The 27,094-nt window shown below is 32.0% G+C and overlaps 1 protein-coding gene across 1 annotated transcript; it reads right to left on the bottom strand.

Moving 5' to 3' along the window:
* Nucleotides 1–792: 792 nt before the first annotated feature.
* Nucleotides 793–27,094, bottom strand: LOC114338157 (endoplasmic reticulum resident protein 44). Its single transcript, XM_028288736.2, has 4 exons — nt 26,907–27,094; nt 16,510–16,582; nt 13,746–14,118; nt 793–1,024 (listed from the first exon to the last, which is right to left on the bottom strand). Exons 1-3 carry the CDS (start codon nt 26,964–26,966, stop codon nt 13,772–13,774), a joined length of 480 nt encoding a protein of 159 aa, XP_028144537.1. The 5' UTR covers nt 26,967–27,094; the 3' UTR covers nt 793–1,024; nt 13,746–13,771.

Below are 27,094 nucleotides of genomic sequence, written 5' to 3'. Positions count from 1 at the left end.
TCAAATTTTTAAATAAAACACCCTGTAACTCAGTAACGAGCAACATTTTATTCAACTGATTTGGGTTAAATCTCAATATTTTGAGGGCTAGAATCTAGAACTCAGAGATTGGACATTCTTAATGAATCGTACCTATATAATATCTCCATATTAACTGGCAGCCATTGTAATAAATACTATGTTGTTTCTAATAAATATCTCTATTTTCTATCTTTTCTAATCTTTAGTTTCTTAATTTAATTTCATCCTGTAATATCGGGACATGTTGATAAAGGGATTAACATTGATACGACCCAAGATAGAATTGTGTTGAGAAAAGCAATTATTAGGGAAGCCGACCCCGCATAGGGATAAGGCAAAGAGAATGATGATGATCATGCATATATGGTTTTCTTTTTCATTAATTCATTCTACGGTTCAAGTTTCAAACTCTACCAAGTTTAAGTTCCGCTGCATCTTAAGCCTTTTCTTGGCAAACCAAAATAAAAATGTGAAAATTGTGTTCTCTTTCTATTAACGCCCTTCTAGAATTATTTAAAAATTTATGAAATAGATATTTCACTTTTAATTTCGCTAAGTACCAAATTCGTTACAAATTTGTTACATTACCAAGAATACCATAAACCTTATAATCACTGAGGCTCCATGCATTTTCTAGGTTTGAAACGATTTCTCAAAACAATGTTCAAATTTCTTATATCTAAGTTCATGGGAGTACTCTCGCGTCATAATACCGCCCTTGCCCCCATTAAATTATAGAAAAATTAATTTTCCAAAAAAATAAAAAAAAAGTTTGCAATTTTAAAATACGATTATTTATTTATAAAATATAAATAATATATTCTAAATAAAATCCTTATAATCTAGGTACCTCCTTATTTGTGATGATAGGCGTAAAAATAGTTTCTTTTTTCATTCAAAGTCGCCTAACTTCATGCCTTCATACATTGAAAGGCAGTAAGTAGTAGCATGAGTTACAAAATATAGAAATTATTTTGTCTCTTTTTTTAAACATATTATTTATCTGCAAAATAAACAAAATTGCATAAAAATATTCCAGAGATATAAAAATCAAAAATCTATATTGGACAAAAAAAATTAAAATTTTACTATCGTATATTTAACAATGTAACAAATAACAAAATTCAATAACATGAAACAACTAGAACGTGCCGTAGACTCTTTATTTATAGGATAATTGAAGCGCTTATTGTATAAAGGGTATAAGTCCACAATACTTAGTTTTGAGAAAAACGAAAAAAACTATTTAGTTTAGAAACTTGATGATCTATCAAATTTTGTTCTACAGACGAAATGTAGAATGTAGAAGGAGACTAGTAGAGTTACATGTGACACAGCAAACTTGGCTTTGAAAACGACTAAGGTCAAAAAGTCGTTTTTAAAGGCTGGGACTTGATTCCTTTATACAATCAATGAATAAAAGACGAAATAGTGCTACTTCTCTATAGTTCAATTATTAATTTATTTATAAAAAAAGGTTTATTATTAACAAACAAGACCTAAAATACATCGTAATACTAACTAACGTGAGCTAACCCTAAGTAATGAAATAAACGACAAAGTGCCATAAACGATGGTGGCACCACAAGAATTATTGTATAAAGGTAATAAGTCCCGGACTATTTCCCTTTATACGCTCAACGAAAATTTTATCGTGCCATATTTCGCGTACGGTGAGAGATACCAATTTCCTTTATAGACTCATCGATCCGTCGACGTTGGTTTAACAAAATATATATCTCACTTTAATTTCGTACGGAAGTGGACTTATTCTCTTTATACAATAAGCGATTCAATTGCATAATATAAAATAGTCACCAGAATATAAAAAATACACTATTTCTTAGAAAAAATTAAAAGTTTGTAAAAACAGTCAAGAACCTTCTCAAAAATGCAACAGTGACAGCAACTATTGCCATCTAGGGATAGTTTTATATTATTAGTACAAAATGTGCCTTATAGAATGCGCCTCAAGTCACCTAGAACTCACCTAGGATCTAAAATGAAATGTTACAAAGTTACATTGTCAAGAAAAGGGTTAAGCTGGTTGTATTTCCCTTATAATATTTTTATTTAATTTGTTCGATTCTTTCTTGTTGTTAAATTGTCTCTTGCGCCGGTTCTGTTTTCTATTTATATTTTTCATGTCAATTGTTTTAGGAATTTCCAATGGATGTTCCCACTAAGGTAAAAAAGTTGGTTGTATCTTTAATAACATAATAAAATTCGTATAAATCATTTGATTTTATTAAATTTTTATTTATTTAACCTTCAGTCTAATAAAAAAATACCTGCGTTACCTATAATTCGGCTCCATTTAAAACAGGCTGTATCGTCGCCCCCGTTAGGTAAATTATTCCGATTCGATTTTTTTTGCACAAACATACTTAAAAAGAGGTTCTTATAACAAATCCACAGGTTGACGGGAGGTGCCGCGGTCGGAAAATTGTTTAAACATTTTTTTTAAACAAATTTAAAAAATCAATTTTTTCACTTCGGACATTTTTTTGATTTTTGGGTCATTATGAGCAAAAAAGGCATGATGTGATTTTTCTCTAAAACTGTTAGTTCTGTACCTCAGAGTCAGACGAACGTAAGTCCAAAAATGAAATTGTGATTTTCGGGATTTTGATGTTTTGTGTGTAAAATTTAATTCTACATCTAGCCATGATAACGTAACTCCTTTAAAAATTATACTTTCCAAATCAGCCAAGGTTATAAGAGCGTAAGTCCTTACCCATATCAGAGCCAGACAAACGTAACCCCACCTACTACATTATGGCTCTCGAGGTTTTGCTTGAAACCTGTAAAACGTAAGTCCAAGCTATAGATAGATATAAAATACCTATAGATAGACTGCAACGAATCAAAAATCATATTTCAAAGTTCCCTGTATATGAAAGCCGCTACAGCAGGGAAAGGTCTCAATGAAAATATTTGGGAAATCACTTGAACATTTCTACAATATACGCATTGAATGAGGAAGACTGTAAAAAAAGAACAAGTTAAACCAGAAAAAAAGTGGATTTATTCTAAAATTTTTAATGAAGATTTCAACTTGTCTTTTCATTGACCAGGCAACCATACATGTGATGTTTGTGACAGACTAGATTGTGACATGAAAAATGAAAAAAGTGATGAACTACTCAATGAACTGAAATTAAAAAAAAATAAACACCTCGAAGATGCCTTATTAAGATATGAGTTAAAGGAAAAAGACAAACTTGAAAGAAGTGCTAACATAGAATCAAGAGTGATTATGTCAGATCTCCAAAAGTGCCTTCCAATACCAGACTTAAAAAACACCAAAAGTTTTTACTCAAGAAAACTCTGGACGTTAAATAGTACTATTTATGATGCAACAACTGATAAAACTTGGTGCATGATCTGAAATGAAGTTACAGCGGGTCGAGGAGGAAATGAAATAGCGTCTTCCTTATTTACATTGGCAAGTGAAGAAATTACTAATAATCAGCCTACTGATGTACTGACTATTTGGACAGATAATTTCAGTGGATAAAACAGAAATATGAATATGATTTTTATGTATTTGTGGCTCTTGGAAAAAGTTCCTACTGTAAAGACAGTCTACCACAAGTTCTTATTGGCCGGACACACCCACATGGAGGTTGATTGAAAACTCAGCATAATAGACAGAGCTAAAAAGTAAATAAAAACTAACACCATTTTCACTCCAAATGATTGGGCAAACTTTATTGCTACATATTAAAAAAAAATCCATTTATTGTCAGACAGATATGCATTAAAGACTTATTTGATTTTCTCTTCTTGATGAGCAAAGACGCCCTATTTATATCAAGGAAGAAGAATACAATACAGTGTGGTTACAGCTTCGAAAAGGGAACAGAAAGCTATACTACAAAACCAGTTTTGAGGAAGATTCATTCAAAAGAAATCGGGGGCAAGAAAGGATTAATATGCCATTGGCAATTCCACAAATACGGGCACACAAAAAGAAAATAAGCAATGAAAAGTACAACGACCTCATGAACCTGATACAATGGATCCCTGAAGAATACAAATCTTTCTTTGAAAACCTTCCACATGGTGAACACGAAGGTAACTTCCCTGAGGATGACTAGACTGCTCTTGAATATTTTTTTTTCTCCTTACCTCTTTGACAATAATGTTCAAAATTAATTGAAAAACATTGACTAAATTTTTCATCTATGTTTGTTTATGATAATTACATGTTTTTAATAGTACCACATGAAGTTTATTTCTAAACACCTTTTCCTAGATAAGTAAGTCATATGAGGGATTTTTGTAGAGCCAAAATAACGCAAGTCCAGGAGTAAGTCCTACAGTAGGGTTTTGTGTGGAGCCACAATAACATAAGTCCACTTTTTACAAAATGGGATAATATTTAATAAAAAAAATCAAACAATAAATAAAGGATACGTATTTGTTAATAATACAAACAATAGTTTGAAGGTGAATTAAAGTGACAGCTTTGTAATTAAGTAATTTAGGTAACTTATTTAGTTTTTGATCTCTCCTGAAAAGTTGGCTAAACGTGACTTACGTTTGTCTGGTTCTGAGGTAGAGAGTTGTCGAGTTATATGCGATTTAAAATTAAAAAAAAAATGAGAAAATGGCCATTTTCAAGATTTGATAACTCGCTTAAAAATTATTATTATTATTATGAAAGTCAGAAAGTGACTAAATCAAAGTTTAAATGCCCCCCTATATGATCCTGAAGAAATTTGTGTCATTCATTTATTAATAAGTTGTTATTTTTAATTATTAATAATGAGCGGTTAAGAGCGTATTGAGGCGACCGTCAATGTAAGTGCGAGTAAGATTCACCTTTCCGGCAGTCCAATAGTGCATCTTACTCGCACTCACATTGACGGCCGCCTCAATACGCTCCCAGCCTCTCATTTTTTATAATTAAAAATAACAACTTAGTAATAAATTAATGACACAAATATCTTCAGGATCATGTAGGGGATCTTTAAACTTTGATTTAGTCACTTTCTGATTTCATAATCATAATTTTTAACTGAGTTATTAAGTCTTGAAAATGGCCTTTTTCGCATTTTTTTAATTTTAAATCGCATATAACTCGACAACTGTCAATTTTAGAGAAAAATCACAAGATACCTTTTTTTGGTCATAATGACCAAAAGAATCTAAAAAAAAATTGTTCGAAGTGAAAAAATTGATTTCTTGAATTTGTTTAAAAAAAATTGTTTAAACAATTTTCCGACTGTGGCACGTCCCGGCACACTGTGGATTTGTTGTAAGAACCTCTTTTTGAGTAAGTTTGTGTAAAAAATCGAATCGGAATAAATCACCTAACGGGGGCGACGATACCCGATATGGATGCCGTAGCGACATCTTTTTAAATCAATTATTTTATATTACTGTAGGTTGTTCGCTAATCTTTATAGGTTGATCACTTACGATAAATATACTTCTCTCATTATCTGGTTAAAATTTGTAAGAAAATTACTGTATAACTAAACATATATAAAGTTAAATAGTCTCAATCAAGATATAAACAGTCCATTTTTCTTCTTCTTTTTGTGTAGACATGACTCTATCTGTTTTTCAATGTGCCTTCAGTAAGTTGTCAATCCATCGTTTTCGTGGTCCTCCCACTGATCGTCTTACTATTGGGGAACTGTCTCTCGCCGTCTTTACTACTTTATTTATTATCATTCAGCTTATGTGGTCGTTCCATTCTACTGTTTTTCACCCAGTTATTAATGTTGTCCACCTTGCACCTTCGTCATATATCTGCACTTCTAGCTCTATCTCCTAGTGTCTTACCATCGATTTTTTCAAGTGTTTTATCTCTGCTGTTTCTAGCATTGTTTTTGTCTTTTCTGTAGGTATAAGGTCGTGTTTCTGCCGCGTATGTCATTATTGGTCTGATGACTGTTTTGTAAATTCTGCTTTTCACTTCTTTTCCGATATTTTTATTTTTCCATATTGTTTCATTCCGGTAACCTGCGGCTCTGTTTGCTTTATTCCCCTGATCTTCCATTTATCTTTCGAGCTTTCCGTAGCTAGATAGTGTGATGCCTAGATATTTAAACTCCATGACTTGTTCTAATACCTAACCCTCCAGCTCTAATTTACACTTTATAGTAGGGGAGCGAAGTATGTTAAATGTGCAGTCACTCGAGCGCTTTGGGGACCTAATGAGTTGTGAAGAGTAGGTCCTAAAACCAAAAAAAGTTAAGTAAAGTTTTCCATTTTAGTGGGGACTTTCCATTTTTTAATTTAATTTTCCATTTCCAACAATCGTTTTTTCCGAATATAGCGCCATCTATCCATAATTTGAAAAAATGTTTCGAATAAAAGTTGCTTATTTTTACGTAAGGAATCCAAATCTGGAATAAAAATATGGGGCTCCTATTTAAGATTTTAAAGTAACCCCCCACACCATCTCCGTGTAGGGTCATGTTTGGTATCATTTGATAGATTTTTCAAAAATATTGATTAAGCGTATTTTGCACTTTTTCGATCTAATATTTATTTTGCGAAATATCGCGGGATGTGTATTTAAAATTTTAAATTTACCCCCCACCCCTCTCCGTGGGGGTCATGTTTGGTATCATTCGATAGATTTTTGAAAAATATTGAACACATATTTTTTAGTTTTTTAACTAAACTTTTTAACTCGCCCATTTCCGTACGCCTCGCTCAAATCAACAGATTTTTGAAATATATACTGTTTTGCATGTCAATAACTTACCTTATTTTAATCTGACAATTTCGAGTATTTTTAAGGATAGATTTTTTTTTGAGCCCCCCTTAACGAACTCCCCTGTGTTAAGAGTCAATATATGGTAGAGGTACATCTGCAGGGCACCAGGTTTCTCCCCATATGATAATCTGACGCGCTCGAGTAACTGCAAAAATCCCCGCTTGGGCCCCTACCATTATTAGATTTGCTGTTATAACCATACATTTAGTTTTTTTTTGGGGAAATTTGCATGTTAAATTTTCTAGCGGTTATATAAAATTTGTGCAGCATACGTTGCAAATCATCTTCACTGTGAGAGATTAGTATTGCAGATCGTCTGCATAGTAGATAATTTTAAGTTGTTTTTCTCCCAGTTGGTATCCTTTTTTTGTTCTTACTTTTTTATTATTTCATCCATGATCAGGTTAAACAATAAAGGACTCAGGGAGTCTCCCTGTCTTATAATCCTAATCTACTTTTACTTTTATTGTGTTGTTCTGGTAGATATTTTTGATCGTTTTAATTATTCCTAAAGGTACATACCTCTCTTATGCCGGATTTATACTCAGGCATTGCCACTGCTGCTGCCGTTGCCGGAAATATTGCCCGAAATACGATATCGACCCGAGTGAGGTGTTCATATCATTTCCTCGCCAATGTCCTTACAATTCATTACCGAACGACTCATCAGAATGGAATGTGACGACAGCATCGTCTTGCTCCCTTACTCACTTCCCGCTTTGCCGGCGACAAGTGAGAGAGAGAGAGAGAGAGAGAGAGAGAGAGAGAGAGTAGTTGAATGTGAATGCTTACTCGCGATCGCTCTGCCAGTCCTTTGACTTTCATCTCTAAAACCGACTTTTGAGGGAGCGCCGTGCAATGGCAGTAGCATTAGCAGCAGCAGCGCGAGTGAGCTATTTACACATTCACGCTGCCCACTTCCCTACCCAATTCCCTGTCCAACAGGACTGAGTATAAATGCGGTTTTACGTACAATAAATGGACAATGTCCTTTAATTTAATTTTCTTTAACGTCCTGCCTGGGGTAATTGCGGGGTGGATCGAGTAGCTCTGTGGTTACCACAGCCAGTCCCAAGCCCGGATAAAATGTGGAGGGTGATTGGCAAGGTTAGCAATCTACCAATCGTAAAAACGAATACTGCTCAAATAAACAATGTGAAGCCTCGGAGGCGGATTAATTATATGAAGACTACCACGGCAAGAAATAAGGACACGAGAAAAACCTCCAAAACCCAGATGAGAATAAACACTTCAGAACATCAGATCGCTCAACACTAGAGATCAAGAAATAACTAAATAAAGATCGAGAAAAAAATAGATATATTATGCGCTCTACAGGAAACCAAAAAGAAAGAAAAATGCCAGTAAAATTAGGCGAAGATATACTAATATAGAGTGGAGTAGCAAAAGAAAACAGCGCCAAATAGGTTGTAGCCCTACTAATACTCCAAAGATACCAAAATAACATCAAAGAGTGTCAATACGTATCAGAAACGATTGTGGCAGCAAAAATAAGAATGGAGAAAATGAGTATACGACCCAGAAAATAGTAACAATAGTCCCCAAACAACAAGGGAAATATTCTATGATCAATTGAAACAATTAGTAGATCAAGTTAGAGGAAAGTTGATCATAGTGGGGGATTTTAACGCTCGAATAGGTAACCAAGTAATACCGGAAATTAAACAAAAACTTAATGAGAATTTCAAAAACGAAAATGGAGAACTGACGACAAACTTCTGCACGAATAACGAACTTCGCATAAACAACACTTTTTTTGACCACAAAACCCAACACAAATATACATTCAATAACACCCGTGCACAAAGATCTATCATAGATTATGTTGTAACTAACAGAGATACACATCCATCAAAAATAATCGACGTAAGATGCCTCAACTCAGCAGATGTAGGTAGTGACCACAGCCTAGTATTATGCAAAATTAGAATCACACTTAAATACTTCAAACCTAAGAGAGTGGCACCTACACCAACGAAAATAAGACTCGAAGGACTAAATAAATACGGAATCCACGGAATACTTATACAGAAAAAGAATACCTATCAGAGAAGATTGCTGAGAATGGAATATTAGAAAACGATAACATCGAGGAAATATAAAAAAAAAGAAAACCCAATGGTTTCGAGAGGAAGTGAAGAAAAAATGTGAAAAAAAGAAGAACGCCTTTTTACAATACAGAACAAAACAAACACAACAGGCATACAACCACTATAAATTAATTAGAAACGAAACGAACATTTTATACACTATACACGAGCGGGACACCCTAAAAAAAGCGCTTAGTTTTCGAGATACTGACCACGGGGGGTGAAGGGGTAATTTTATTAATACTTTATATTTAGTCCGTTCTTTAACGGCAAAATATTGCAAAACCTCTAAATTTTAAAGAACAGCTTGGATTGGCATGAAATTTGGCATACACCTAACTAACAACTCAAAGAAAAAAAGTGATATTGTGCCGATATGTGCTTTTGCCCTGGGGGTGGTTTTCACCCCTCTTGGGGATGAAAAAATATTCGTCCAAAATAAGTCCGGAAATGGATAAACTGACTAATTTTAAGTAACTTTCGTTCTATAGAGTTTTTTCACAAGTCAATACTTTTCGAGTTATTTGCCAGTAAATACGTTAATTTTTTCAACAAAATAACCACGCTTTTAGACGGTTTTTCGCAAATAACTGAAATAGTAAGTATTTTGTCGAAAAAACATTCTTAGCAAAAATATAGCCTGTAAAAAATTTAAAAAAATGGTGTATATATCACGTCTCTCTACCTAGTAGAAGCAGAGTTATAGCTGATGAAAAATAGGTTCATATTCGTCAAATTCCAAATGGAATATTTTAACGTGAAATAACCAAAAATGAAGCACAATTCGGGGAAAACTTATTACAACTTATTTAAAGTGTTTAAAAAAAGCTTCATTTTTGTCCTATAAAAAAATTTCTAGCATCAAAAGTAAACAAGTTACACTCAAAATAAAGTTAGTCCCTTTTTTTTGGTAAAAAAATCGGGAAAATCACCCCCTAATTAGTATCTCAAATGAACTTAATTGTTACGACTTCACAAGTTTTTTGACTCGTGTATGTATTGTTTATATAATCTGTAAGTTTCATCGGTTCAAAGTCATTATTTTTGAAAGGGCTATAGTTAAAAGGGGTTGAACGAGTCACTGATCACGAATGTATGCAAATTTAGAAGCACCAAATCTTAATCAATTTTTGTCTAAGAGAAAAACAAAAAAATATATATGATATTCAGAAAACCAATGCTGACTTTTTTGTTTTTCGAGATTTTTGGTATCTCTAAAAATTTTTAAGTTATTTTGAAAAAACATATTTTTCAAAATTAAAATTTTTAAAAGTTTTACTTTAAAACCAAATTTTTTTAAAAATAAGCACTTTGAATCGACGAAACTTACAGATTATGTAAACACAACATGAGTAAAATAATTTTTGGAGCGGTAACGATTATTTTCATTTAAGTTGCTAATTAGGGGGTGGTCTTCCCGATTTTTTTTTTGGCAAAACAAAAGGGATCAACTTTATTTTGAGCGTAACTTGCTTAAATTTAAGTCTAGAAACTTTTTATAAAAACAGAAATAAAGCTTTTTTTAAACGCTTTAAAAAGTTATAATGGGTTTTCCAAAAAAAGTGCTAATTTTTTGGATATTTCACGTCGAAATATTCTATTTGAAATTTGGGGAATATGAATCTATTTTTCATTAGCTATAACTCTGGTTCTACAAGATCCAGTGACCTAACGCGTACACCATTTTTTTTTACTTTTTTTACAGGTTATATTTTTGCTAAGAACATTTTTTTCGGCAAGATACTTACTTTTTGAGTTATTTGCGAAGAACCATCTAAAAATTTGGTTATGTTGTTGAAAAATGAACATATTCACTAGCAAATAACTGGAAAAGTGTTAACTTGGAGAAAAAGCTCTATAGAACAAAAGTTACTTAAAATTAGCCAGTTTACCCATTTCCGGACTTATTTTGGACATATATTTTTTCACCCCCAACAGGGGGTACTTACAGCAAAAACCGTGAAAGAATGTACTAATTTTCAAGGGTGCTGAAAACGAAAATGAGGTTTATTTTGAATTTTATGTGAGGGAACATTGTCAAAATCGCAATTTTAACCTAAAAATAAAAAAAATTAAATCACGTTCTTTTGCGTTTACCTCGTTACAACTCTCTTCCATTTTAATATTCTTTTGTGAAATTTTTAAAGCATATAGCTCTAACAATTCTGAAGACAACGGTACCTGTTTCAAGCTTTTATTCTTATCCTGATAAACGTTATGAATTTTTCAAAGAAAAAGGTGCGGATTTGTGCATTGCAAAGTTTAATCGCAAAAGTTGTGTGACGAAGTTTAAAATTTGGCTTCTTAATCACACTCCTGTTAAAGTAGAGTCTACAAAGAAGTTTTCTGGTAAGTTTTAGATCAAAATGTTTTATAAAAAAAATAGTGGAACTTTTAATGTAGACATTGGAAATCCCAAATATAACGATTATTTTTCGAGATACTGACCATGGGTGGTGAATGGATAATTTTGGCCTTAGATTATGTTTTTGACAGTGATGAAAATGAAACTGAAATTCATTTTAAATTTTAAGTGGAGGAATATTGTCAAAATTGCAATTGTATCCTAAAAATTAGAAAAAATGAAATCACGTTTTTTTGCGTTTAGCTCGCTATAACTCTGTTCAATTTTAATATGTTTTTTCAGAAATTGTTTACATTATATAGCTCTAGCATTTCTGAAGACAACGGTACCTGCTTCTAGCCTTTATTGTTATCCTAATAAAGGTTATGAATTTTTCAAAGAAAAATGTGCGGATTTGTGCATTGCAAAGTTTAATCGCGAAAGTTGTGTGACGAAGTTTAAAATTTAGCTTCGTAATTACGTTTATGTTAAAGTAGAGTGTACAAAGAAGTTTCCTGGAACGTTTTGGATCAAAATCTTTTATAGAAAAAAAATGGTGCAACGTTTAACATCTACGTTATAAATCCCCAAAATAACGCTAATTTTTCGAAATACTGATCATTGGTGGTGAATGGCTAATTTTGGTCTTACTTTATGTTTTTGATGGTGCTGAAAACGAAAATCAAGTTTATTTTGAATTTTACGTGGGAGAACCTTGTCAAAATCGCTATTTTGCCCTAAAAATAAAAAAAAGTTAAACCACATTTTTCTTAAAATTAAAAGTTGCACCATATTTTTTTTACAACACATCTAGACCTAAAACTCGCCATAAAATTTCTTTGAACTCTATGGTTTAACATAAACTTAATCAAATAGATAAATTTTAAATTTTGTCACTTAATTTTTGCGAGTTAACTCTGCAATTCACGAATATGCACCTTTTATTTTTAAAAATTCATAACTTTTATGAAGAAAAGACGGAAAGACTTTCAGTCTTCACAAAGGTAAGAAATACATGCTGTAGAAATTTTAGGAAAAAATATTAAAATAGAACAAAGTTGTAGTGAGTTAAATGTAAAAATTCGCGACTTCACTTTTTTTCTTCATTTTTAGGATAACATTGCGATTTTGACAATGTTCCTTTACATAAAATTCAAAATAAACCTCTTTTTCATTGTCAGCACCATCGAAAACATAAAATAAGACCAAAATTAGCCATTCACCTACCATGGCCATTATCTCGAAAAATAAGCGTTATTTTGGGGATGTATAACGTCTATAATAAAAGTTGCACCATTTTTTTTGTATTAAACATTTTCCACTAAATCTTTCCAGAAAATTTCTTGGTATTCTATGTTTTAACATAAACGTGATTAATAAGATAAATTTTAAATTTTGCCTCTCAGCTTTTGCGATTAACCTTTGTAATTCATGAATCTGCACCTTGTACTTTAAAAAATTCATAAGTTTTACTAAAATAAGACCAAAATCTTAAAGCAGATACTGTTGTCTTCAAAAAAGTGAGCAACATATAGTGTACAAATCTTAGACAAAAATATTAAAATCGACCAGAGTTGTACCGAGTTAAACGCAATAAAACCTGATTTCACTTTTTTGTATTTTTATGGTAAAATTGCGATTTTGAGAATATTCCCCCAACTAAAATTTAAAATAAATTTCATTTTCGTTTTCAGCACCGTCAAAAACATAATCTAAGACCAAAATTAGCCATTCACCACATATGGTCAGTATCTCGAAAAATAACCGCTATATTGGGAATTTTGAATGTAGATAATAAAAGTTGCACTATTTATTTTCTATAAAACATTTTGATCTAAAATTTTCCAGAAAACTTCTTTGTGCTTTTTATGTTAACATAAATGTGATTAAAAGGCTAAATTTGAAATTTCGTCACTCAACTTTTGCGATTAAACTTTGCAATGCACAAATCCGCAACTTTTCTTTTGAAAAATTCATAACCTTAATCAGAATACGAATTAAAGCTTAAAACAGATACCGTTTCCTTCAGAAATGTTAGAGGTATATACTATAAAAATTTCAGAAAAAAATATTAAAATGGAACAGAGTTGTAGCGAGGTAAACGCAAAAAACATGATTTTATTTTTATTTATTTTTAGGGTAAAATTGGGATTTTGTCAATGTTCCCCCACATGAAATTCAAAATAAATCTCATTGTCGTTTTCAGCACCGTCAAAAACATACAGTATGTCTAAAATTAGCCATTCACCTCTCCGTGGTCAGTACCTGGCCATTTTAGGGGTATCTCCCGCTCGCCTATTAGTCAGACAAAAAAAGGGAAAACTAGGAGAGCTTCTCAAAACAGATGGAACACGACTTCTACGGAACACAAAAGGAAATATGGAGAATGATCCGAGGACAAAGAAAAGAGAGACACAGAGAACACTAGAAATCTGATCTTTAAATATTTTTTTATTCTTGTTAAAATATAAATATATACAATATATTTTATTATCATATAAAATATCAATATAAATAGTTGACATACCTATGACTAATAACGATGAAAATCGTCTACTCTGATTCTGATTTTAATTCTTTCCTTTCCTTTAGTTCCTTCAATTCCTTCCATTGATCCTTTACGAACGTTGTTAAAGCCTCTACTGTTCTATTTCCCGTATACTTCTTTCTGTTTTCTGGCGGGAGATTACTAAAGGGTAATAGAGTTGGCCATCTTCTGACTTCGTATTTTGCACATATACTCATTTCTCTTTCACATTCTACTCTACCCAACACAACCTTTCCTGCTTCTGGAAATTCTTTGGCTATCCCATCAGCTGTTTCATCAAATATAGGCATCAACGCTCGACTATGTCTACACCAGTCAGTATAGAACATGATAAAGGCTAATTCATTAGAATCTAAAAAATAGCAATCTTTAATATATTGGGTCTAATTTAATGTCACACTTCGTAACAAAACTAAACCTAATAATATCTATGTTAGAATATATCGAACCTACGCGAAATTACACACACACCGATTTTGGACGGTAGATTTTACATCGGCCGTCCAAATACCAATAGTGAATCACTATAAGAACGGGACATTTCACATACGCCGACTAATAATCGGTGCCGGTTAAATCTCGGTCAGCAGATGGAGATTGCCACTACATAGCTGGCACGACCAGGAAATAGTAGCGTACTCGTATTATACATCACTCAATACAATACACACAGATCGATTTTTATCGGTAAATTCCAGTCGACAGATCGGTCAAATTGAAGTTTTTGTTTTAATTTTAGTTTTGGTAGGGCTTTAGGCCTCGATCCCGCGTACCAAAAAAGTTAATTAATGTCAAGCTGAAAATTTGTTAACAGCTTAACGGTGTCCAGTCGGACAAACTTTGATGTATGGGAACATTTATTTATTTATTTATTTATTATTTATACATATGACCTGGCCTCTAGTGACTAATCCAGGTCGTTTTTTCCTGATGGGATTACAGATATTTTTTTTTTATATTTTTACATTTTTTACTCAACTATTAAATCTATTTTTACAATAACAATTTGCCATAATCTCTTAATTACGTATAACAAACAAATTTAAATAAACAATTTAAAATATTTTTGGTACTATCAACTCCCTTCTAAGTTATAAAAACACTGTATGTATGGGAATGTATGTATGTATGAATGTATGTATGATATGTATGGGAACACTGGAACAGGGGAAGTTTTAATTGAGGAACATGATTTTAATTGTGGAACGTGTCATCCTGAGAGAACAGGCGAGAAATAGGCAGGCCGCGGGACAAAAATTTTACAAATAATATTAAAAGGACAAAATGAATATAATTCCGTATATGTATCAATATGTAAATATAAAATATACAAAAATTTAGGAAAATAGTTTATTTTTCATTTTATTCATTCATTAGAATTCAATGCGCTTTTTGTTTTTTCTTCTTGAATATCGTTTGATAAATCATTTAAGTCCGGTTATGTTTTGGGCACTGAATTCATTAACAAGTTTTGTAAATTTTCATCTGTCAATCTCGTTCTCAATTTAGATTTTATGAAAATTATTTTTGAAAATGCTTGTTCATGTGCTGGAAAAATAAAAATCATAATTTTGCAAAATTTCTGAAATTGGAAAATCTGCTTTCGGGTAGATTTTCTGGTAATTTTCTTCAAAATTATTTATATATACCTTGTTAGATTGCAAATCAATTAACCAGTTGTAAATTATCTGGTACTTTTACAATATGAAATTTTAAAAAGTTTTCAAAAATTATTATGTCCTTTTCTTTTGCATCAAAATCTTGAAAGCGATGAAAAACATTTTTATCCTGTACCTTTAGTGACTCAATAAAAATATTCGAATGACAAATGTTGTTTTCCTTGGTCTTGTAGTTCATTTATTGAGGTAAGTTATAATGTTCACAAGAAAATCTAACTTATCCATCGATAATTATTGTAGTACCTCTATTATTTCCATTCTCTGTCAAAAATATTTTAATCTCGTCTATCAACTTAAGAAATCGTTTTAAAACTTTTCCACTGCTGAGCCATGTTATTCTTCGTCAATTTCATTTAAGTAATTCTGGTATGTTCAATCGTTCATACCGTTTTTGCGAATATAATAATTATTGATGAATTTTACAACAACATTGATTTTTTTTTTCGTTTTTCAAATTTACAACTTTTGTGCAAAGTGCGTCTTGACAAAGTTGTAGAGGAGGCTGTGTAATATTTAATTCATTCAATTTTTTATTAATAATGCTAACCAAATCAGTATTGTGACCCGTCATGATCTTCACACCGTCAGTTGTCACTTTTTAAAATTTTTTCCACTTGGGATAGTGCATATTGCAAACATCTAATTCTCACCTTTTGTACTTCCATGGAGGCTTTTCAATACACCAAGTTCTTCTGTTATACAAAATTATTTATCAATTCCACGGGTAAAAATCAACAATTGAGCGGTGCTAGTTATATCGTTGCTTTCACTAACTGCTAGTGAAAAATACTTAAAATTATAAAGTTTTTTTCTAAATTAATTAAACATATTGGTATATTTTCAATAATTCGAACGTGCAGTACGTGCAGACAAATTAATATTTTCAAATATTTTAATTTTTTCCCACTATTCTTCTTTTAGTGCGCATTTTTTTGCCGTGCGCATTTCTACACGCTAACGCTCTGTTTGTTAATTTTTCATAAAAGTATGTAAAGGCCACATGCGGCCCGCGGGCCGCATGTTGCCGACCCCTGTTCTAAAGCATTATTTTGCTACTGACTTACCCAAAGTAGTATTGAAGTTTTGTTCAGTAAGCTGTAGAGCTCCACTCTCTGTCGGTTCTATTAAGTAAATAATCTGAAAAAGAAGAAAAAATAATTAATTTTTTATCGAAGGGATACAATTTGAGATTGTATCAACTTCTGTTACTGAAAGAAAAGGTACTAAAAAGTAGATTTGATAGGTACTTGGAGCATATTATACATATATTAATAATTAGCTATCAACATCACACATGCAGATGATAAAGTTATAATAGCCGATAGTTTACAAGACCTGGAAACCCTCATGAGTAAAATAGTAAGGTGTAGTAGGGAGTACGGACTCTCCCTCAATACTCCAGGCTGTGGGTGAAAAAACGTGATATAATTCAGGAATTTTTGAAACCTATCAGGTGTTGTAAAGGACGATGCCAGGAATAATTTCTACTAAAATGTGACCAAAAAATGTTTTGAGCATTTTTTTAAAATGCGATTTTCATTTGTTAAATTTGCAATGTTTAAAGATTTTTAATTTTTCAGCTTAGGATTATGATTCCAGAGAAAAACTTTTTAATAGAAAGTTGTAGTAAATTAAATCAGCTACAATTTGAGCTATTGTAAGTTTAATTACGTTTATTGGTTATTGCAAAACAGCCTGCGAAAGGTCCAAAATGGCCGTTTTTTACAATTGCGTTATGTATTGTACAAATAATTTTTTTTTTTATTTTTTAAAGGTTTAAATTAAAGATCTTTCAATTCCAAACATAAAAAAAATTGTAAGGTCGGATAACCGAATTTGTTGCTTAGATATTATAAATTGTTTATCCCAAGAGGTCAAATGTCGAAGGCTATAACTTTTTGAAAAAAAAATCGTAGAGAGTTGGTAAAACATCCAATCTCCTTCTAAAGAGTTATGTTTCCATATTCTGATGTAAATAAATGCGTAAAACATTTTTAAACCTCCAATTTTTGGGTTTGAAAATAAGGGGGCAAATTTCGTTATAAACATTTAGAGCTGAAACGGCCCTGTATATCCTATGAGTTTTTAACTTACCGATTATTGTTGCTGACGATGAAACGAAGATTTATAAAAAAAATAAAAAATTTCTACGACCAACTGAAGTTTGAAAATAAGGGGGCAAATTTCGTTATAAACATTTAGAGCTGAAGCGGCCCTGTACATCCTATGAGTTTCTAACTTGCAGATTATTGTTACTGAAGACGAAACGAAGATTTATAAAGAAATAAAAATTTTCTACAACCAACTGAAGCCGAGATAATTGTTTCTTTTTTCTTAAATCGTAGTGCCTTTATTTATAACAATTAAGAAATTACTTTACAGTCATTGATTAAAGAAAGACTAATATTATCTTAAAATAAAAATTATTATAAAATATAGTTACATTTAATTGTTAAAATTTATTTTTAAAATCGGTGCTTTTGCGAGCGGCCGAATTTTGCAAATCGACCGGTTCGCTTCAAATCCGCGCGCTCGGCAAATTTTTACGTAACTTGTATTAAATTTTGACCGAAAACAATTTAATAATATTACCATTATAATATACAGTCTATTTACCACTGTATTTGTTTTTCTTGATAAACTTTTATATGTGAAATCTCACTCCTGAAGAAATAATATTACAAAAATGATAGATATATATGAAATATATAACTATATTTTTAATTTTTTCATTGTTATATAAATATAATAATAATAATGTTACTTCTTATTATACAATATAAAACTTTTTCTTCTTGTAATGACTATCCGTTTTGGATGTTGGCGACCATCATGGCAATTTGGCAAACCCCATTTGGAAACTGAGAACCAGGAAGGCGAAGGATTACCTTGCTAGAAAATTTACGTACGTCGTTCAACACAACAACTACAAATCTTTTTAGAGCAGCAGTACCGATTTAGTGTGCAAGTACAGATTGCCATGATGGTCGCCAACATCCAAAACGGATAGTCACTACAAGAAGAAAAAGTTTTATATTGCATAATAAGAAGTAACATTATTATTATTATATTTATATAACAATGAAAAAATTAAAAATATAGTTATATATTTCATATATATTATGTATCATTTTTGTAATATTATTTCTTCAGAAATGAGGTTTCACATATAAAAGTTTATCAAGAAAAACAAATACAGTGGTAAATAGACCGTATATTATAACGTAATATTATTAAATTGTTTTCGGTCAAAATTTAATACAAGTTACGTAAAAATTTGCCGAGTGCGCGGATTTGAAGCAAACCGGTCGATTTGCAAAATTCGGCCGCTCGCAAAAGCACCGATTTTAAAAATAAATTTTAACAATTAAATGTAACTATATTTTATAATAATTTTTATTTTAAGATAATAAAAGTCTTTCTTTAGTCAATGACTGTAAAATAATTTCTTAATTGTTATAAATAAAGGCACTACGATTTAAGAAAAAAGAAACAATTATCTCGGCTTCAGTTGGTTGTAGAAAATTTTTATTTCTTTATAAATCTTCGTTTCGTCTTCAGTAACAATAATCTGCAAGTTAGAAACTCATAGGATGTACAGGGCCGCTTCAGCTCTAAATGTTTATACCGAAATTTGCCCCCTTATTTTCAAACCCAACATTTAGCTCGGTTTCAGTTGGTCGTAGAAATTTTTTATTTTTTTTATAAATCTTCGTTTCATCTTCAGCAACAATAATCGGTAAGTTAAAAACTCATAGGATGTACAGGGCCGTTTCAGCTCTAAATGTTTATAACGAAATTTGCCCCCTTATTTTCAAACCCAAAAATTGGAGGTTTAAAAATGTTTTACGCATTTATTTACATCAGAATATGGAAATATAACTCTTTAGAAGGAGATTGGATGTTTCACCAACTCTCTACGATTTTTTTTTCAAAAAGTTATAGCCTTCGACATTTGACCTCTTGGGAAAAACAATTTATAATATCTAAGCAACAAATTCGGTTATCCGACCTTACAATTTTTTTTATGTTTGGAATTGAAAGATCTTTAATTTAAAGCTTTAAAAAATAAAAAAAAATATTTGTACAATACATAACGCAATTGTAAAAAACGGCCATTTTGGACTTTTCGCTGGCTGTTTTGCAATAACCAATAAACGTAATTAAACTTACCATAGCTCAAATTGTAGGTGATTTAATTTACTACAACTTTCTATTAAAAAGTTTTTCTCTAGAATCAATATCCTAAGCTGAAAAATTAAAAATCTTTAAAAATTGCAAATTTAACAAATGAAAATCGTAATTAAAAAAAAAAGCTGACAATATTTTTGGTCACATTTTAGTATAAGTTATTTCTGGCATCGTCCTTTACAACAACTGATAGGTTTCAAAAATTCCTGAATTATATCCTGAAATCGACCTATTTTTCACCCACAGCCTGGAGTACAATATCAAAAAGACGAAGTTTATGAAAATTATTTAAAACAACCATAATACTAACGAAATCTTGATAGTAGAGGGCAAGCAGATGGAAAGAGTGAAAAAGTGCACTTACCTAGGAACACTTATATAGTCAGTTTGCTTAACTGAGACACAACTGGCTAGTGATTTTAGTAAGTCATTTTGCCAATTTGGTAAAATTGGCAAAAAAAAATAATTACTAAATAGTTAGTAATAATTACTAAATAGTAAAAACAAAAAAATTACCTACTAAAATCACTAGCCAGTTGTGTCTGAGTTTAGTGAACCGACTATAAAAGAAAATAATGACTACACTGCAGAAATCAAAGTCAGAATCAAAAAAGCATGTTCTAATTTTATGAAAATGAAAAAGGTCCTATGTAGCAAAGATTTAATATTAGATCTTAAAGTACGCCTAACAAAATGTTACGTATACAGTGTAGTATACTATGGAGTGGAATCATGGACGTTAAATGTAGAGAAAATCAGACGACTTAACGCCTTTGAAATGTGGACCTACAGAAGAATTATGAGGGTTTCCTGAGTAGATAGAGTTACAAACAATGAAGTACTGAGAAGAATAGGTAAAGAGAAGGAAGTTGAACTTACAATTAAAGAAAGAAAACTACAGTATCTCGGACATGTGATGCGGGGCGAGAAGTATGGCATCCTGCGACTCATAATACAAGGAAAGATAGATAGCAGCAGAAGCATCTATAGAGAATGGTTTGGATGCAGATCAAAACAACTATTTAGAGCTACTGCCTCAAAATTAAAATAGCTATGATGATTGCCAACCTCCATAGCGGAGATGGCCCCTGAAGAAGAAGAAGAATATATATTATATACATATATACTGATATCGGGTGTTGAATCTTCAAACGGGCCATAGGAAACTCAATATGGGCAATTATAAACTCTTGAATTCATGCATCCCTAATTATTTTACATTAAAATTTATGAGAAACTATTTGTAGAGGGCTGAAATCGGTACTAAAAATAAAAAATTAAATTGTTACTTAAAACCTCATTTTCAAAAGTAATTTACAATAGGATACATTGGAAATTAGGCGAAGGAATAAGTAATACACAAATGGGATTTAGAAAAGAGCTGAATCAGGAAGTATATTATGCCTGTATGAATGCAGCATAATCCTCAGAAATTTTGTTAAATAAAAATATAGATAGTCAAGACATAAGACAGCATATTTTATCACCATTGTTGGCGAAATTAACGTTGCCCGAAATCAGTGACGGTCTAATAACACAGGTCTACGACCAAAAAATTGTTTAAAATTTAATAAGTGATTTTCACACTATTTTCAACGCTGATTTCGGGAAAGATAGTGAAAAAATTCCATCACGTACAGTTATTTGACGAAATGATATAAAAAAAAGACAAATTAGGAGAAACAAGCAATATTTTCATGTCGGCAAGTATTGTTCTTGTTTTAAAGCAGTACTTCTAGACAATGGCAATAAGTATGCTTCTATACCAGTTGGACACTCGGTTCACTTGAAAGAATGTTACGAAAATCTTGAACTAGCTTTAAGCAAACTCTGCTATTTAGACATCAATTGTGGTGTCATATGTCATATGGATTTAAAAGTGATTTCAATGCTGATTGGTCAAAAAAGTGGCTATACAAAGCTCCCTTGCCTTCTCTCTGAACGGGACAGTAGAGACAGAAAACAACACTACATAAAACAAGCTTGGCCCTTGAGAGAAAGCTTACAAGTAAGGGTTAAAAATGTTGACAAGAAAAGCTGGATCCCAAAAAGGTGTTACTTCCACCACTTCACATTAAGTTGAGGTCGATGAAACAATCTGTCAATGCATTGATTGTGTTTCAGATATATCTGTGGACAGTTTTTTACCATGGTTTATCCATGCCAAAGCTAAAGGAAGGAATCTTTGTTGGACCGGACATTGGAAAACTAATGACAGATCCCAAATTTGTGGACAAAATGGAAACAAATGAAAAGGCAGAACGGACATCTTTTAAATTAGTTGTTACCTGTTTCCTAGGTAACAACAGAGATATAAACTACAAGACAATCGTCGCAAACATTATCGACAACTTTAAGAAGCTGAGCTGTAACATGAGCATTAAACTTCATTTTCTCCACTCACATCTTGACTACTTCCCGGCAAACCTTGGTGATGTCACTGAAAAGCAGGCCGAAAGATTTCACCAAGACATCAAAAGAATGGAAAGAAGATATCAAGGAAAATGGAACGTGAGTATGATAGCAGACTATTGCTGGCTGATAAAAAGAGATGATCCTCAACGAGTTCACAGCCGGAAATATACTAAAGAAGTCATACAGAAGTAAAAAACTTCATTTGTACAATGGTATAAAAAAAGTTTATTAAAAACCATTAAAAGTCATCCAAAAGGATTCGCAAAACGTTTTCGATCTAGATCAGATCACCTTCAGTGCGTTCTGCTTAGTACAAGAAACTAGCAACCTTATGAAATTGGTAACATCAAGAAATATGGTTTACATGATATATATATCAATCGGTTTTAAAACGTCTTGCGACGTTGTCCGATGCCTAATTTCCATGACACTCTATCATCCCATTGGCCCTCTCTAAGATCTCTTGCGCTCATCGCCTTCGTTACTCCCTCTCTCCAAGATTTCTTGGGTCTTCCTCTCTTTCTGCGGTTTGGTGGTACCCATTGCATAATTATTTTAGGGAGTCTTGAGTTATCCATCCTCTGGACGTGTCCGTACCATATCAGCTGTTTTCTTTCTATGTCTGTTGTTAGAGAGCCGTCAACCCCCATTCGCTGTCTTATCTCATCATTACGTATTCTCTCTCTGCGTGACACTCCTACTGATCTTCTAAAAGCGTCCATTTCTACTGCCTCCAGTTTTCTTCTGTTGTTTTCGGTTATCCGCCAAGTTTCTGCTCCGTACAATAGACTGCTTTTAATAAGAGATTCGTAGATATTGTGTTTTCTTCTTTTTCCTATTTCATGATTCCACAGTACGCTGTTTAGACAACCTATTGTTTTTCTGGATTGTGTTATTCTTCTCTTTATTTCTTCATCATCTTTCCCCGTTGTGTCAAAAACGATTCCTAGATATGTGTAATGGTCGCAGGGCATGATGATTTCATTATTTTCTAATGTGATGTTCGATAGTTCGGTACCTATTGGCGGGTATTTTGTTTTTTCTGTATTAATTTCTAGTCCCCACTTTCTATATTCTTCTTGTAATTTCCTTGCCATGTACTCTAAATCATCTTTATCGTTTGCTATAACAACCTGGTCATCAGCAAACTGCAATGTATATAAGCAAATCTCTCCAAGGTCTACGCCCATGCCTCTGCATTTTCGTTTCCACTCTTTCAATGCTTTGCAACATATATTTTAAATAAGGTCGGTGATACACAACACCCCTGACGTTTTTATTTGTGATGTTGACCCTTCATACAAATTTCTTAAGGCTTTTATTAAGGTGACACTAATATTCGTCTGTCGTAACACGTTCCAGAGTTTGTTTACAGGAACTGTATCGTACGCCTTCTGCAAGTCAATAAACATGAGGTGGGTTTCTTGATTTGTGCTTAATTTTTTTTCTATTAGTTGTTTGAGGCAGAAGATATTATCAGTACAGCTTCTTCCTGTTCGAAAACCGGATTGTTCTTCTTCCTCTTGGTCTTTGTACTCCTTCTCAATGCGGTCTCTAATTATTCGTCCATACAAACGGCTGAATGTACTAGTCACTGATATCCCTCTATAGTTTTCACATTTAAGCTTATCTCCTTTCTTATGGATCGACGAAATATAAGCAATTTTCCACTCGTAAGGTATTGAAGAACCATTTATAAATTGATTTATGCACCAAGTGACGGTTTCAAACAATTTTTGTGATCCACATTTTATTAGTTCGGCTGGGATATCGCCTGGTCCTGGAGACCTACCGTTTTTCAGTTCTTTTATAGCTTTTCTAATTTCTGTCACTTGTATTGTTATATCTTCTCCTTCAATGTTAACCTCTGTTGGTGATTGAGTTAAGTATTCGTCCCTATTTTCTGTCAGTAGTTCCCCATAGTACTTTTCCCATTTTTGTGTGGATATTAATTGAATGTTTGTGCTCTTCCTTTCGTTAGTTCTTATTGGTTTACATGATACTTATATAATATTTATAGCGACTCCAAGTCGATGTTAAAAGATTGAATGTGTTAGAAGAACTCAAAGGGCAACATTGTTCCCTGCTCGATAAAAACTTGTCAAACTTATGCAAAAAAATTTGCATTTTTGAAATCAGCGCTGAAAAGTGCATTAAACTAAATTATCAAATTTTAAACAACTTAAACAAATATTTTCTACAGGCCTGTGTAATAAACGGTGAGCTACTTAATAACGTAGGATATGCGGACGATACCGTTCTTCTGGTATTTACAAAAGAACCCTCCAGATTAGAAAGCTTCGATGTTATAACCCATGATATCCAGCCTTTTGAATGTATTAAAAACGTAGAAGTAGTCAAAAAAGGGGTGTTACCAAAAATCAAGAGATTGGAATACTTGGGGCACATCATGAAAGATAAAAAATAGGAACTGTTAAGGATTAGGTATAATGCAGAGCAAAATCAAATGTAGAAGAAGCGTAGGAAGACATACAATTTCGTGGATACTAAATTAGTCGAGGAAATGAAACTGAAAAAATGGCAAAACCTCGCAATTTTTTCGTCCTTCATCGATTTGCACAAAAATTTGGGATTAGGCTCATTTCACACTCTAGTTCATTTTGTATATTAAGCCGTTTACGCTTTTGGTTTTTCAAGAGTGAAAACTACCCCTAATTGTAAAAAATTATAAAATAACATTTTAAACTTTAATATTGTCAACATTTGGTTCTTATTAGTTACGTAATGATTGTTTTATGCTTTAAGATATAATATCATAATATTTCCACCCTTAAAACCACCCTTGTTGGAGCTATATATAAAAAATTCACTTATCCTAAAAGAATAATTTCGGCTTGCATGGATTTACATAAAAATTTGGGATTAGGATCATCTCACCCTGTACTTCAAATTCTACTGCAAGCGCCAGTTAACTTGGCGACAGCGAATACGCACAACGACACTGAGACTGATGATCATCCCATAAGCCACTGTGCAATGCGTCTCGCCAAGTTAACTGGCGCTTGCAGTATATCATGCTTAAGGAGGTTGATTATTTTTAGGGGTGTAAACTACCCCTTATTGTCAAAAATAATATAAAAACATTGTAAACTTTAATATGGGTAAAATTTGGTTTTGATTAGTTAAATAATGATTGTTTTATGCTTTAGGACATAAGATCAAAATATTTCAATCCTTAAAAACCACCCTTAATAATATTATTAAAACACCCTGATAATTTAATAGATCTATACAGAAAAAACGTAGAATTAAAGAATTACATAAACATTTATTTACACAAAAATACGAATTTACAAATATGTACAAATACAAATACAAATTGTTTTTTGGTCATCTTCCAGTATACGAACCGGTTCTGTGGTATTATACATATGTACATTGAAAATGGTCCATAAGCGGACTATTCGAATTTTTCGAAAAAAAAATCGCTTTATTAAGATGGCTCCTTCATTTTTGGCGATAAAAAGTTTTTTCAAAAATGATTTTGTAGGATTTTTTAAGAGCTATAAGATTGTGCAAACTAAATTCCGTAAGATTCCTTAGTTTTTAATACGGGTGGGTTTAAAGGGCTTGAACAAGGGGGTGTTTGCTCGTAAATAGAGGATTTAAACAGCTATATCTCGCTAACTGTTCACTGTAATGAAAATCTATGTGCAAGAAAATTTTAGTTATTAAAAAAGCTACAATTTAGTAATTCATCACTTTTTCGTATCTCGAGCGTTTTCGGAGATATTTTGAAATAAATGGTGAAAAATAGGAAATGGCAAAAAATAAATTTTTCTTTAAACTCCAATTTTTCTAAAATTAGGCCTTTTTAATAGGCCAATCTTCTTAGGTGTATTGAAAATACAAATATGAAATGAATTACAGAAAGGTGAAGATCAATTTTTAATTAGAAGGGTAGTTAGGGGGTTGTTTTCACTGATTTTTTCATAGAGAAAAGCAGATACCGACCTTTACCTTTTTTTGATCATAAGTCGCTTAAGTTTTATGCTAGAAACTTTTTGTTATTATTTTTTGAAAGGTCTACTTGACCTTTGAAAAAATATTATTTAAGTTTTCCTAGAAAAATTAAGTTTTTCCGTTATTTGGCTTTTAATATTTCAAATTATGCATTTGACGAAAAAGCTTACTTTTATCATGCCGTATCTTAGTTTGTATTGGTCTTAAGATATTACAGAAAAAGAATTTGGTTTTTGTTACTAAAAGATACAATTTTAATGTCTACAGTTTTTTTGAGTAAATGTATATTTTTCGAGGTATTCTCAAAAAGCCCTCTAAAAAGTGGATTTTTTCTTCGAAAAACTGTATTTTCAACCGCGAATAACTCGAAAAATATTAGTTTTAAGAAGAAAATGTAAAAAACATTTTTTCTTAGAATTACATTTTACATCGATTTGCATGGTCAAAATGTAATAAAAAATTCCCACCCCCGAGATGGGGCGGCAACCACCCCCAAAGTTTTAGCGTACAGCGGCATGATATAGAAAATGATTCTTGGAATATTCCCTACCTTTTATGAAAATTTCAAGTAAATCCATGCTGGACGAAAAAATTGCGAGCCAAAATGCTTTATTTCCTCGACTAAATGGTTTGGATTCAGCTCAATTTGACATTCATGCGCCTAACTAACAAAATTAGATATAATTGCTAGAATGCTTTCCAATTTCCAAAAGGACTGGAACTTCAAGAAGAAGAAAAAAGCAACAGTAATCAAATCATCATAGTATCAGATGCAAAGTATCGGATACTTTACAAAAAGCACTTGTAATTAATCGATATGTACTTAAAAAAGTAATCATTGCACAAGATTAAGTAACTAAACTGTACTTACCGTAGTTAATAAAAATAGAGTAGTTCTAATATTATAAATTTTTGATATCCTAGAAGTCATCGTGGCGTGATAGTTTCTATAGGAATAACAAATAAAAAATGCACCGATTTACCAACTTTGCATTAAGACCTATAGTAAATATATTGAACTATGAATGGCTAACGACTTCTAAGTATTTTCAAATAAAA

The sequence above is a fragment of the Diabrotica virgifera genome, chromosome 3 (genome assembly GCF_917563875.1).
Source record: "Diabrotica virgifera virgifera chromosome 3, PGI_DIABVI_V3a".
NCBI classification, from domain to species: domain Eukaryota; kingdom Metazoa; phylum Arthropoda; class Insecta; order Coleoptera; family Chrysomelidae; genus Diabrotica; species Diabrotica virgifera.
Note: the sequence above shows the minus strand (reverse complement) of the source record. Positions and strands in the feature narration are given on the sequence as shown.

Bases quoted from the DNA above. Each gene is read 5' to 3' on its own strand.
- LOC114338157 (XM_028288736.2), bottom strand. From the start codon at position 26,966: ATGACTTCTAGGATATCAAAAATTTATAATATTAGAACTACTCTATTT. The intron at 16,583-26,906 runs GTAAGTACAGTT...CTTCTTTTTCAG, and splicing joins CTCTATTTTTATTAACTACG to ATTATTTACTTAATAGAACC. The intron at 14,119-16,509 runs GTAAGTCAGTAG...GCTATTTTTTAG, and splicing joins AAACTTCAATACTACTTTGG to ATTCTAATGAATTAGCCTTT.